Here is a 14,524-nt window from a genome sequence, read left to right as displayed (position 1 = left end):
TGACCTGGGGTCTCTTTATAACTCAATTAGAATATAAATAAAAATGTGTTTTACCAAAGGAGATATGCAAAAGGCTAATAAGTGCACAAAAAGATGCTCAGCACCATTAGTCACTAGGGAAATTCACACTATATCCAAAGCGGACCACAAATATACACACCTACTAGAACATCTATAAGACAGATGATAGCAAGCAATGGTGAGGATGTGGAGGGATCAGAACTTTCACGTACTTCTGGAGGAAATGTAAAACGGTAACAGCCACTTTGGAAAACAATTTGGCAATTTCTTAAAAAGTTTTACTTGATCTTACCATACAACGCAGCAATTCCACTATTCCAGTCCCAGGAATTTACTCAAAGAAATGAAATCATATCCCCACATGAAGACAAAAATGTTCATAACAGCACTATTCATAATAGCCTGAGACTGGATACTGTCCATAATTCCATAATCTAATGAATGGATAAAAATATCCATACAATGGAATATTGATTCATCAATTAAAATGAATGAACTATTGTTGCAAATAAACATTTATATTAATGAAAGGAGCCAGACACAAAAGACCACATATTGCATGAGTTAATTTATATGAAAAGTCTAGAAAAAGCAAATTTATAAGGACAGTAAGCACATCAGTCATTGCTTCAGGCTGGGGATGGAGTGGGGAATAATAGCAAACTGGAGAGAGAGAAGTTTGGGGGATTATGGAAATGTTCTAAAACCAGATGTGGTGATGGTTGTACAACTCTCTAACTAAAATCAATGCACTGCACATTTGAGGGTGAATTTTATGGTAAACTATACTTGGTTGGTATATTATCGAAAAGAGTATAACCACAAACACTAATTTTAAAAACATTTGAATTTTGGAGTTCTAATTACCATCTCAGGACCACAAATGGTGCCATCTTCTACGAATGTCTCATCTCGATCCTCAGGTGATCTAACTGTTGTCACTGACTGTCTATCTGAAGGCTTCTCTATGCTTATATGTGTAGAAACACATATATCGTTTCGTATATGTGTGTATATCACAGATAAATTTGGACGTTTTATTAATCTTTTGTGTGGCCATGAACAAACTAATTTTCCACATAGAAGATCGCTAGAAGCATAAGACAGAAAAAAAATTTATTTTCTTATTTATTGAAATAACATAGATAGCTAATATAGCTAAGTTAAAAGAATGTTTTATTAATTAAAGTCCAGGTTTCAACAATTTTCTTTTAGTAAATTTGCTTTAAGCACACTGATTTATGCTGTGGTACCTTCTGTTTTGTGAGGCAATGTAGAAAGTCAAAAAATAATAATTTTTGCAGTTGATAGCCCTTGGCTCTCTTCCCAGATCTGTCCTATACTAGATGTTGAAACTTGAGCAAATGAGAAATATAACCTCACTTACCTTTAATTTTTCCATCAACAAAATGGAATAAATAATTATTACACTTGTTTAATGTATATATAAATATACAATGTACCTGGTTGATCACAACAATAAATAGAGGTCATTTTTTATGGGCATTGTTGTTGTAACCTTATAGGCACTTAAATGCTATTTATAGCTGATGGATAATATTGCTTAGCTCAGATCATAAAGCAAAGAAAACCTGGAATAAAATTTTATTTTATTGTGGATATAATGTATTCTTATCAATACGTAATCTACACTCCAAACAAAATCATAGCTTTCTAAATACTTACGAATATGTACAATGTCTTCTTCCACAGTTTCCATATCTATCTGCTCTGCTATTTATTTCATCATAACAAGTAAATGGAGCACCTCTAGCATCTAAAACAAAACAAAACAAAAAGTACAGAATGTGATCCCTAGGAAGGTTTATAATTACTGAGTTTCAAAAGTTAGCTTGTGGTAGATCAAGGATTAAAGGTAGATCAAGGATTAAAAAGAAACCTTCTGACTTTAAGCCTGGTAGACCTTACCTCTAAATTGTTTATTTTCTGGCTTAGTTCTGCACCTAATGTGAACAATTAGGAAGAAAATATATTTTACTCCTGTCCCAAGCAAAACAGTAGAGAAAAAGTACCTATAGGGCAATGCTAATAAGAACCCCAAAGAGCATCTGATTTTACTACTCCTGTTCTGTACCACATTCCACACCTCTGTTCCTAGTATCCTCACAATCACAAAATAAGAATAATTGAATTTTGAAATTAGAAGGGACCTCAATGTTCATCTACTTCAATTCTTTTATACATGGTTATGTACAATTTAAAAATCATGAAAAAATCAAATGTACACAATAGCTGCACCACCACTGTGACTTGATGGTGGTTTAGTGGTGAGTGGTGTTTCATGTTAATCATACATAATTGAGAACGGAAATCTTTGTTGTAATCACTGTTAATTCGCAAGGGAACGCTCTTCAGCAATCTCACAGATTTTCCTGCTTGGAGAACATGACCTATAAATTTCCCTGTCTCCTGAAGAACGCAATCCACACAAATACAAAATGTTTCCAAACAGGTCAAGATAGGTTTCTGGGAGTAATCCCACTATCATCAGCAATTCTCTTTTGAAAAGGCCTACTCTGGAAATTCACCCAATCAGTAATGTTTCTCTTTGCTTTGCTCCAATCAAAACCCTGCTTTGATTAAATTTAATTTAAATTCACCACCACTACCTCCAAATTATTTGGGGGAGCAGGGCGGTGATCACCTAGAGATCAAAATAAACACTGTAATGCAGTATTTTTAAAAGTCAAAATTAATGCAAGAAAAATCCATGATGAACAAAATACTAAATTTAAAAATAAGGACAGGCACTCATTTCTTTTATGACCCTACATTATTACTGTGCAATTGCTCATTTAAATCAGTTAGCAGTTCCTGTTACCTCCCAGGGAGCCAAGTCAGTTTTGCAGCACGCCGAGCTAGCGTGGCCAGAGCGGTCTCCTCGCCCAGAACTGAAAGCAGCGAAACCCGAAAATTCCCAGAGCGCGCACAGATCTCCCACAACCCTAAACAACCCAGACTATTTCTTCGGGCTCAGCTTTTGAGGCTTGGATGGCAGGTATTTCAGCGTTGTTTTCTTGACTCCTGATGCCCTGCTGCTCCGGCAGATTCAGGAAAATAGGGTCTGTTCAGTACAGTTGAATTCTCCTGGAACCTTAAGAGAATTTAGGCATATTCGGCAGCAGCTTTTCTATTCCTGTCTCCACCCAATTTGAAAGGCAGTGACAGGAAGTTAAGATTTGGGACGTTTCAGAACAGAGAATTGACTCCCTTGCAGCCATATCCAACGTCGCTGCACCGCCCTTAACGGCGAGGTGCACTTCATGGACTAACATTGCCACCTGCTGGTCACATAGATGAACCTGCTGTGCGAATGTTGGAAGAGATTCTGAAAAAGCAGAGGCATCAAAATGCATTTTTGCCTGCACAGTCAAGTAAAAGTCAGTGATTGGTTTTTGGTTTGTTTCTGTTTTATTTTGATGAGGTTGTGTTGTTGTTTTGTTTTGTTCCTTTTGTACATAACTGCAGGAATCACAGGACATGTTGAGACTTTTATGCAATTGTTCTCTTTAGTTGTTAATCCTTTATGTTTTATAACCCAGAAAGTGCTTTCCCATTTGATTCCAAGGGCAGAACTGTGTTAGACATAAGTGGGTATTTGCGTTTTTGTTCATGGGTGAAGCGATGCCATGTGCTGCTTAGAACCCAATGCTCAAATGTACTACATGCTGCTACTCCTAAATTGTGCCATTAGGCTTAAATACAATCTAAAAGAAGCATCATTTTAGTCCCCCATGGTTAAGTATCTGGTCCAGGGAGAGGATAAAGGCCAGCTTAGACAGCTCCAAAAAAATGCTTTCATGTAAAAATACTTCACCCTTCACCCATCTCTGGATTTCTAATGGATCTCAGGGAGATCAAAATATAATAAAACAGGTCCAGGCTGGGTGCAGAGGTTCTGAAAAATATTCTCTCTGGTGTAAATTAGGAAGAAGTTGCAGCCATTGTAGACTCATGCTTGGATGCCAGGGCTGAAGTTATGAATCTGAGTCGCATGTTTGCAAGCAAAGAAAAAAATACATGTAATTTTCAGTTAGAATTAACTCAGGTGATCTGAAGTTAACAAAACCTCATGCAATCTGAACCTTGAAGTAAGTCATCAGTGGCCTGACATTATCAGTGGTTCTTGGATCAAGAGTCACCTGTGACTTTTAATCCTGCAAGTGCGGGGTGAAATTCAATATTCAACAGGCCCTGCAGTGGGATGCCTGTGCAGCTGGTGAGGTGGCAGTTAGCTTTCTGGCTTTGTAAGAATAATGCTATATTCTAACTTCTTCTAGAAATAGACCCTTTCCATTGTTTGGTCTCTGTTAATTCTCCGGAAGAGAATAATGTCGTAGCATCACACTCAATGGCTCTTCACTTCCAGTTGCAGACGATGAGATAATAAGTTAAATAGAAAGAAAAATGGTATCTGCAAAGAGGTTTGTTTCTGTTTATACTACTTTATAGATAGGTTCATCTTAAAATAGTCTTTTTAGTGCCATTCCAGGCTGGAGGTTGCAATGGTACAAACCAGTGGATCACTAGCCAAAGTCAGGAATCAGTGTTCAGATCCACTCTCCACCAGGCAGCATGATGTAGGACAAGTTGTGTGGCCTCTCTGAGCCTCATTTTCTCCATAAAGAGAAGTTGAAAAAAAATAGAGTCTGATATCCTCTCATCTAAAATATTTTGATTATACTAAAGTTTTACTTTCAAAGATCCTTTCATTTGTTATAAGCAAAAGGATAGGCCTATTAAACATGTGGACTTATATTTAATCATTTGGTCTTGTTATTAAAGAACTTTTATTAACTTTTCCACTTGGTTCAAAGTATGAGAGCATATTTTGATAAATGAATATAGGGGTGAATATTTTTTTTTTTGCCTCAGGCTCAAATATGACTCAGCATGGCACTGTTTATATATAGTATTTTCCTTTTTTCTTTATTCACTGAGAAGCTGACTTTCCTCTTACTGTTTTTCCTTTGCCTGAGCAAGAATTCTAAATGAATCCAAGTTGTGTTTCAGATTAGAGTGATAATGTTTTGCATTAACTGAATGAAGGGATAAAACCACTTGATCCTCTCAACTGATACAGAAAATGCATTTGACAAAACTAACATTCTTTATTGATAAAAACACTTAGAAAAATAGGAGTAGAAGGAAACTTCCTTAACATGATAAAGGACATATATGAAAAGTCCACAACTAACATCATACTCAATTAAACTGACAAAGCTTTATATAGACTGACAAAGAAAATAAGAGAGAGGATGCAAAAAAATAATAATAAAATCAGAAAGGCTGAAAGCTTTCCCTCTAAGATCTGGAACAAGACAAGGATGCAAACTGTTACCTCTGATATTCAACATTGTACTGGAAGTTCTGGCCTTAGCAATAAGATGGAAGGAAGGAAGGAAGGAAGGAAGGAAGGAAGGAAGGAAGGAAGGAAGGAAGGGTGGGAGGGAAGGGAGGGAGGGAGGAAAGAGAGAGAGAAAGGAAGAGTATCTGAATTGGAAAGGAAGAAGCAAATTTTTCACTATTTGCAGATGACATGATTCTATATATAGAAAGTCCCCCAAATCAGTAACAAGCTACTAGAGCTAATAAACGAATTCAGTAAAGTGGCAGGGTACATACAAATCAACATGCAAAAATCAGTAGTGTTTTTATACACTAGTAAAGAGGAATATGAGGAAGATGTCAAGAAAAAATTCCCATTTACAATAACTACTAAAAGAAAGAAATATCTAGGAATAAATCTAACCAAGATGTAAAGGATATGTACACAGAAAACTACAAAACTGTTAAAAGAAATCAAAGAAGACCTAAATTAATGGAAAGATATTCCATGCTCATGGATTGGAAGATTAAATATTGTTAAGATGTCAACTCTACCCAAAGCAATTTACAGATTCAATACAATCCCAATCAAAATTCCAACAGCCTTCTTTGCAGAAATGGAAAAGCCAATAATCAAATTTATGTGGAAGGTTAAGGGCTCCTGAATAGCCAAATCATCTTGAAAATGAAGAATGAAATTGGAAGACTCACACTTCCTGATTTTAAAACTTATTTAAAAAGCTACAATGGTCAAAACATGGTACTGGCACAAGGAGAGATATACTGACCAAGATACATGGCCGAGTGATTTTTGACAAGGCTGCCAAGTCCACTCAACATGGAAAGAATAGTCTCTTTAACAAATGATGCTAGGAGAAATGGCTATCCACATGCAAAAAAATGAAGGGGAACCCTTTTCTCCTACCAAATGCAAAAATTAACTCAAAATAGATCAAAGACCTAAATAAAAGAACCAGGACTATAAAGATATACTGTTAGTAAGTAACTTACTTATTTTTTTATATAGTGTCCTGGTATTTCTATCGTAAAATCTGCCATTATAAAACAACAGATCCTTTGAAATATTGAAACTACCTGAGTAGTGAGAACTTCTAACAATCCAAATCCTCTCATGTGACTCTTTTAAACCTTTACCTAAGATTTCTCAGTATCCTCTTAAAGCTGAATGTAGAGACACTCTCAGACCTATTGTCACTAACCTAATAAAAAAGGGAATGGGCATGTCTTGCACACCCCTGTAAAAAGTCCAAATGAATAAGGTCATTTAAAAATAATTACACCTGCTTTCCAGTAGTGTGCAAGCCCAACTATATATTTTCCTTGGTCCTGCTGAAGTTAAATGCTTGATTTTGACAGTCTTCTGTTCCGCAGTTTTTAGTATCCCAAAGATAGTCACTGTTTAATTGCCTTCAACTAAGCAAACTTAGAATATATTTGAACATGAATACACCGAGGCTTTCCTGAGTCTCCACCATATTTCTCTCAAGTTTTAAATCAGAACCTCAAAAACATATACTTCTTTCCAGATCTATCTTCATCCAAAGTAGATAGATGACCTCTTTCTATGCTCTACTGATTTGGAGTTCTCAGGCATCCCTATATATCTATAGGTTGAATTGGCTTCAGGGAAGCACAGTTTCTAAAGAAATGCTTCAATATTATAATATTTCATCACCCCAGCCATGATTTGTCAGGCAAAGGGAGAACACTGTACAGGGAAAGACTGTTGACTATTCAGAATTATCCAAAACTAATTTCTAAAAGACAGCTAAAATTTCTGAGGTTAGGAAGCTGTGTAGACAATCAGTTCCCAATTTTATGCAATAGTAAGCTGAGTATATGATGTTACTAACTCAAACATATAGAACAACTTCTATTGAACTCAGAGGTCAGCGATGCCTTTATTTACCTCAAAATACCCTCCAATAACCACCCTTGCTGTGTCTTCCAGATTATCATAAACTTTACTTTCTGTAAATTCATATAATGTTAAAGTCATATCCTAGGGGTATTTAGCCAACTATCCAGTGGTCATGAAAGACTTCACCTATTATAGCCTGTCTCCTAATCCAGAGCAATTACAGCTTTAGCTAAATTAGGTGAAGTAGCCTTAGACATTGTACTGGAATCACCTTTAAATTTTACGATGCTATATGCTGTATAATCCTTATTGCTCACTGGAAACCCTAAACATTTTTTTCTCTTAGAGATTAATTGATTTTGGAATACTGTTGATTTATCCTCACATAACTATTCAACAATCCAACTCTATTACACTTCTCTGATGCCTGTGCTTCTATAGATTGGAAACTATCTATGCCCAGAACCAGTCTTTGTGGCATTATCATAACAAAATCCTGACACAGTATTGTTTTTTGATAGATGTTGTCTTAAAATTGAAATAGGACAATACCAGGTTGTCTTTGCAACAACTATTCAGACTTCAGTGCAGAATATAATCCCTTTCAAAAGTCTAAATCTGCTCAAGTAGCTGAACCTGTGGCACACTCTAGAGCAAGATACCTCAACCTCAGCACTACTGACATTTTGAACCAAATAATTCTTTGTAGTGAGGTTGACATGTACACTGTAGGAAATTTAGCAGCATCCTGGGCCTCCACCCACTAGAAGCCAGTAGCAGCCCCATCCACGTTGTGACAACCAAAAATGTCTCCAGGAATTGCATTTAGTTGGTAGAGGCCAAGGATACAGCTACACATCCTACAATGCACAGATGTGGCATCTCACAACAAATAATTATCTAGCCTAAAGTAACAACAGTGCTGAGGTTGAAAAACCCTGATACAACTCTTGGGTTTGAACTCACACTCCTTTAGAAGCTACACAATTCAATCTGGTGACAAATCTCTCTAATAATATATGTAATTTTACAATCAATAAGACTTTAAACCTTCCAGCGCACAGTATCACACCAAAGTTATAACACCCTCATAATACGTGCAAAATGTGATTATTAGGCCCAGACTTATCAGGTGATAGATGCATTAACACATGTGTTCACTAGGAATGGACAGAGATTATTTCAAAATTGTGCCAGTTTGAAAGTATTGTGTCCCCCAAATGCCATTATCTTTGATGTAGCCTTGTGGGGCAGACGTTTTGGTGCTGATTAGATTTGCTTGGAATGTGCCCCACCCAGCTGTGGGTGATGACTCTGATGAGATATTCCCATGGAGGCATGGCCCACCCATTCAGGGTGGGCCTTGATCAGTGGAGCCATATAAACGAGCTGACTCAAAGAGAAGGAACTCAGTGCAGCTGTGAGTGACGTTTTGAAGAGAAGCAAGCTTGCTAAAGAGGAACGTCCTGGGATCAAGCCATTTTGAAACCAGAACTTTGGAGCAGACGCCAGCCACGTGCCTTCCCAGCTAACAGAGGTTTTCCGGATGCCACTGGCCATCCTCCAGTGAAGGTACCCGATTACTGATGTGTTACCTTGGACACTTTATAGCCTTAAGACTGTAACTGTGTAGCCATATAAACCCCCTTTTTATAAAAGCCAGTCCATCTCTGGCGTTTTGCATTCCACAGCATTAGTAAACTAGAACAAAAATCATGATGCTTTAGGTATCACGCTTGCCTCTAGGAAGAAATGCGTACTCTTTTCCATGAAGACTGCTGTACCCTGAGTTGTCACAGAGGACTTTAAAATCACTTCAGATCATTGCTAATATTAGAGACACAGCAAGTAAGATAAGTACTTTGGGGACACCTATATGACTACCCACTGTCTGGTTCTAAATTATTTGGCCAGCACTGAGACTTGTTTAGCTGGTTTTACTTGGGGAAAAATTGGATCATGGATGTGGAATACTCTTCTGTTCCTTTTAATTCCACTGGTCATTTGTTTGCTTATATTTTAGATGCTACTGTATAGTCACTCCCTTGCCAGATGATGCAACTAATGATTCTGACAGAAAAGCAGAACAAAATCATGATAATCACCAAAACCTCTATTTCACTTGCTCCTTACATTACTGAAAGTCATATTAATCTAGACAGTATTTAGAGGCCCTTCCTGTAACCTGGAGACATCCTAAACTCATTAACAAATTATGTTTACATTTTTATTCTATAGAATTGAACAGCACATTTTGGAACAATTAGAGTTTAGAAACTAAGAAGAAAATTATGGTCTTTACCGCCTCCGATTAATTTCTGGCACTGTCTGTTAAACATCCGGCATCGTCCTCCAAAACAGTAGGAATCGCCTGAATCACAAAGTTCTCCATTGCGTGCATAAGTGTCAGGCACACAGTATGAGTGCGTTCCATCACAAAATTCAACAAAATCACATTCTTCATCAAAAGAGTCCCTGCATTTGTCACCAAGTGGTTTTATCTAGGAGGGAAAAAGAACATAAGAAAAGATTACATATCAATGATTCTTAAGTTTTCTTTTTTGTTAGACTCAACATTTCCATCAGTTGATAAGAACAGTAAAAAATTGTCTTCTTGTTTGCTACTTAAGCATTGCATAGATATTTAGGTGATTGAATTTACTTTGTATAAAGGAATGAGTAACAACTATGAGAGAGGCCAGAGATAAAAGCTCAGAAAATGAATCTAAGGGATTAATATAAATAATTAGCCATGGCCCATCTATAGCCATGCTTATGTGGCTAGCCTCTGGTATCTCCATATGCCAACCTTAAAACAGGAATCAGCAACCATTTATAAAATATCAAATCACATCACACATATTTAGGGGAGAAATGTAAGATTTTAATGAAGATACTGTAAGGACACACAGGAGAAAGTTTATTTTATTGCAAATGACTTAATATTAACTTCCCCAATAAGACATGTCTGATCTCTTCAGCAGTTACTCTGGCTATTAGCTTCCATGTTCCCTTTCTATATGACTGCTTTTGCAAAAAAATATCTAAATACCATCTTTGCAACCCATACTTTCCTCAACCCCAGCCCCAGTTCCTCATGGTTGTCATTACTAACCTATGCAGAATAAGCTAAATTTGTTCTAGCTTTCAAAGGTGTTAGAGGCCCAGCTTATATACATTTCTCTCCTCAAAACAGGTTTTCTCTATATGATCTTTCTATAGCATCTTGTGTTCTCAATACGTATTTACGCCTGTAGCAAATCTGATAGAATTTCTCTAAGTAATGAGTGAGAAGATAAAACACAATATTTACTTGTCATCCAAGCTTATGGAGTCAACATTCAATTAAAACCAATTATTAAAATAGCTTCTTAAGGAAAATTCATATATGTATACTGAAAAACTATTAATATTGATTGTGCCAGTTTGGATGTATTATGTCCCCAAAAATGCCATGTTCTTTAATGCAATCTTGGGCAGGCAGATGGATTAGTGTTGATTAGGTTGGAATCCATGGAGATGTGACCCACCCAACTGTGGGTAATACCTTTGATTAGATTATTTCCATGGAGGCATGGCCCCACCGATTCAGCATGGGTCTTGATTAGTTTTACCTGAGCCCTATAAGAGCTCAGACAGAAGGAGCTCAGTGCAGCTGCAGCCAAGAGAGACATTTCCAGGACGACCATTGAAAATAGACTTTCACTAATCCAGAGTTTGCCTGGGAGAAACTAAGAGAATACCCTAAGGCGCCTAGAGAGAAACGTCCCAGAAGAAAGCCATTTGGAAACCAGAAGCTCGGAGCAGATGTCAGCTGCGTACATGTGCCTTCCCAGATGACAAAAAGGCTTTCCCGATGCCATTGGCCATTCTTCTGTGAAGGTACCCTATTGTTGATGCCTTTGTTTGGACACTTCTATGGCCTTAGGACTATAATTTTGTAACCAAATAAACCCCCTTTATAAAAGCCAGTCCTTTTCTGGTATTTTGCAAAATAACAGCATTAGCAAACCAGAATACTGCTTATTCAGAATTTGCTTCTGTTTACAAATTTCTATAAATAGCAATCTTACTTTTACTCTAACTTCTTTTTTAATACTGATAAATACACAGTTCCTCAAATGCTCTTTGAACCAAGATTTATCATCCTATTGGCTCCTCCATTAAGGGGAAGAATAAACATTGGGTTTTACATATGTTAATTCTATAATTGTTTGAGAATTTTGGCATTTTGAAAAATTATACTTCCACAGTGATTGAGGTTATTCCTCCAAGAAGAGTGAGTGAACCCTCTTGCCAGAGTTAATTAAATCACTTGCTTAAGAAATGTGCTTCATGAGTTCATTTAATGCTTGAAAGATTTCTTTCCTTGGTTCCCAGATTGAGTCCAAAATGGCCATAAAAATTTTGGTTTAATGCAATTTTATTGAGATATAATCACATAACACAGAATTATTCAAAGTGTACAATCAGTTGTCTACAGTATCATCATAGTTGTGCTTTCATCACCACAAACTCTGAGCATTTTCATTACTCCAAAAAGTAAAATAAAAATTAAAATAAAAAAGAACATCCAAAACATCCCATTCCTCTCCTCCCCACATTGTCCATTTATTTTTTTAAAAAAAGTTTAATTGAGATATATTCACATACCCTACAGTCATCCACTGTGTACAATTATTTACATACAGTTGTGCATTCACCAGAATCAATTTTTGAACATTTTGCTTACTCCAAAATAAAAATAAAAGCAAAAACGAAACCCTAACTCTTTCCATCCCCTCCATCCCACCCTATTCTTCATCTAATTTTTGTCCCCATTTTTCCACTCATCTGTCCATATGCTGGATAAAGGGAGTGTGAGCCACACGGTTTTCACAGCCACACAGCACACTATGCAGTCTTCATAGTTATACAATTATCTTCAAGAATCAAGGTCACTGGGTTGCAGTTTGACAGCTTCAGGTATTCCCTCTAGCCATTCCAACACACTAAAGACTAAAAGGTGATATCTATATAGCACATAAGAATACCCTCCAGATTAACCTCTCAACTCCATTTGAAATCTCTCAGCCACTGGAATCTTATTTTGTTTCATCTCTCTTCCCCCTTTTGGTCAAGAAGATCCTCCCAATCACACAGTGCTGGGTCCAGGCTCATTCCCAGGAGTCATTTCCCTCATTGCCAGAGGGATTCACACCCCTGGGAGTCTCAGTCTCACGTAGTGGGGAGGGCAGTGAGTTCACCTGCCAAGTGGGCTTAGAGAGAGAGAGAGAGGGCCACATCGGCTTTCTAGCGGGGACTCCTGGGCACAATTATAAGTGGGCTTAGCTTTTCCCTTACAGCAACTAGCCTCATAGGGGAAAGCCCCCTGATCGAGGGCTCGGCCCACCAAATTGGCAGTCCTCAATGTTTGTGGGAAAATCAGCAACAGCCCAGGTCGGAAAGTCCAACACTTGCATTTCTCCCCAGCTCCTCAGGGGAGCCCCAAAAATGCACTTATACTCTCTGCCCATATCACTCTGTGATGTGTTGGGATTTCACCCAAGCCTGCAGAAACTCACCAAATCCCACTTCACATTCAAAGCTCTGTGAACCTATGGTGTTCAAACAAACTGATCATACAAGTTAAATTATCTAGTGTACTACAGAAAATATAGATCCCACACCAGATAAACATCTCCTCCTTTGGTCTCACACATTAGTTGTAGTTTTAAAATCTAGTCAATATCATCCTTTACTTTGGGCCTGATTTGCCTTAGTTCTAACCAGATCCTCTGTGCTCATATCTCTAATTAAAGTCTGAATTCTTTTTCAGCTCTTACAACAGTTGCCGTATAGGGAAATACTGACATTCATAGCTGCCAAGTTCTAGCTCTGAGTCTCATGTGTCACAGATACCCAAAGTTCCAGAGACTGACCTGGTTATACACAAGGAGCTCACCATCTCAGGATTTAGATATAACCATTACAAGTCAGGAGTAAATGTGACTGCTGTTAAGAGTTTACAGTCTAGGAACCTTTACAGTAAGCCTTGCTCTGATAACCTATGTTCTCAAATTCAATTCTCAGAGTTTGCACATTATAGTTAGTCCATATTAGTGGGGCATTATAATATTTGTCCTCTTGTTTCTGCTGTGCTTCACTCAAAATGTTGTACTCAAGATCCATTCACCTAGTTGCATGTCTCACAGCTTCATTTCTTCTTGTGGCTGCTCAATATTCTGTTGAATGCATATACTACAGTTCACCACTCTGTTCATCAGTCAGTGTACTCTTAAGCCACTATTATGTCTATTGCAAATACTGAATACTGCCACTATATATACTGGTGCGTAAATGTCCACTCATGTCCTTGCTCTGATCTTCCAAGTATATACCCAATACTGAGGTTGCAAGACCTTGAAACCCCCCCCATACCGAGGACAGGCTACTGTACTGTCCTCCAGATAAGCTACACCATTCTACTTCCCCATCAACAGTGAATGCATACATCTCTCTCTCCAAGTTCTCTCCAGCACTTGTATGTCCCTCTGTTTATTTTTTCCCTGCAATTTTATAGAGATATATTCAAATACCATACAAGCATCCACAGTGTACAATTGTTTACAATATCATATGGCTGTGCATTCATCACCAGAATTAGCACTTACACGTGTTCATTACTCAAAAAAAGAGAACTGAAACAAAAGAATACTAAAAAGAGAAAAGTAAAAGTAAAAATAAAACAAAATATAGCAATAAGGTCAGTAATAAAAGGATAAAAGGAAAAGTAAAAATGAGATAAAATACAGCCACAAAGAAAGAGGAAGAACAAAAAAAGTAAAAAGACAAAAGACAAAAGAAAAAGAAAAAAGTCAACAAAAAAGCCACAAAAGAAAAGGTTAAAATAAAATACCATGAAAAAGTCAGACAACAACATTAATGCCAAGAATCCCATATCCTTTCCTTATGTCCCCCTCTTTTAGGCATTTAGATTTGGTGTATTGCCTTTGTTTACAACTAAAGAAAGCATTAAAGAAAGCATATTGCAACGTTACTGTTAACTATAGACTCTAGTTTGCATTGATGGTGTTTTTCCCCCAATATCACACCCTTTTTATCACCTTGCAAAGGTGACATTCGGTTTCTTCTCCCGCATGCAAAAACGTATTTGTACATTTTATTACAATCATTGACCACTCTAGGTTTCACTAAGCCACACAGTCCCAGTCTTTATCTTCTGTCTTTCCTTCTGGTGTCCTACATGACACTAACCTTTCTCTTTCAACC

At 37.3% G+C, this 14,524-nt stretch overlaps 1 protein-coding gene across 1 annotated transcript in view; it reads right to left on the bottom strand.

Annotated features, from left to right (window-relative positions):
• The window catches only part of LOC119516704 (disintegrin and metalloproteinase domain-containing protein 5-like), a 120,155-nt gene that overhangs the window by 32,281 nt on the left and 73,350 nt on the right, over positions 1 to 14,524 (bottom strand). Inside the window, exons 14-16 of the mRNA XM_037813128.1 lie at positions 9,555 to 9,753; positions 1,708 to 1,798; positions 889 to 1,111 (exon numbers count right to left, since the gene is read on the bottom strand). Coding sequence (XP_037669056.1) covers positions 889 to 1,111; positions 1,708 to 1,798; positions 9,555 to 9,753 — 513 coding nt within the window. The remainder of the gene's footprint in view (positions 1 to 888; positions 1,112 to 1,707; positions 1,799 to 9,554; positions 9,754 to 14,524) is intronic.

The sequence above is a fragment of the Choloepus didactylus genome, chromosome 20 (assembly GCF_015220235.1).
Source record: "Choloepus didactylus isolate mChoDid1 chromosome 20, mChoDid1.pri, whole genome shotgun sequence".
NCBI lineage: Eukaryota > Metazoa > Chordata > Mammalia > Pilosa > Megalonychidae > Choloepus > Choloepus didactylus.
Note: the sequence above shows the minus strand (reverse complement) of the source record. Positions and strands in the feature narration are given on the sequence as shown.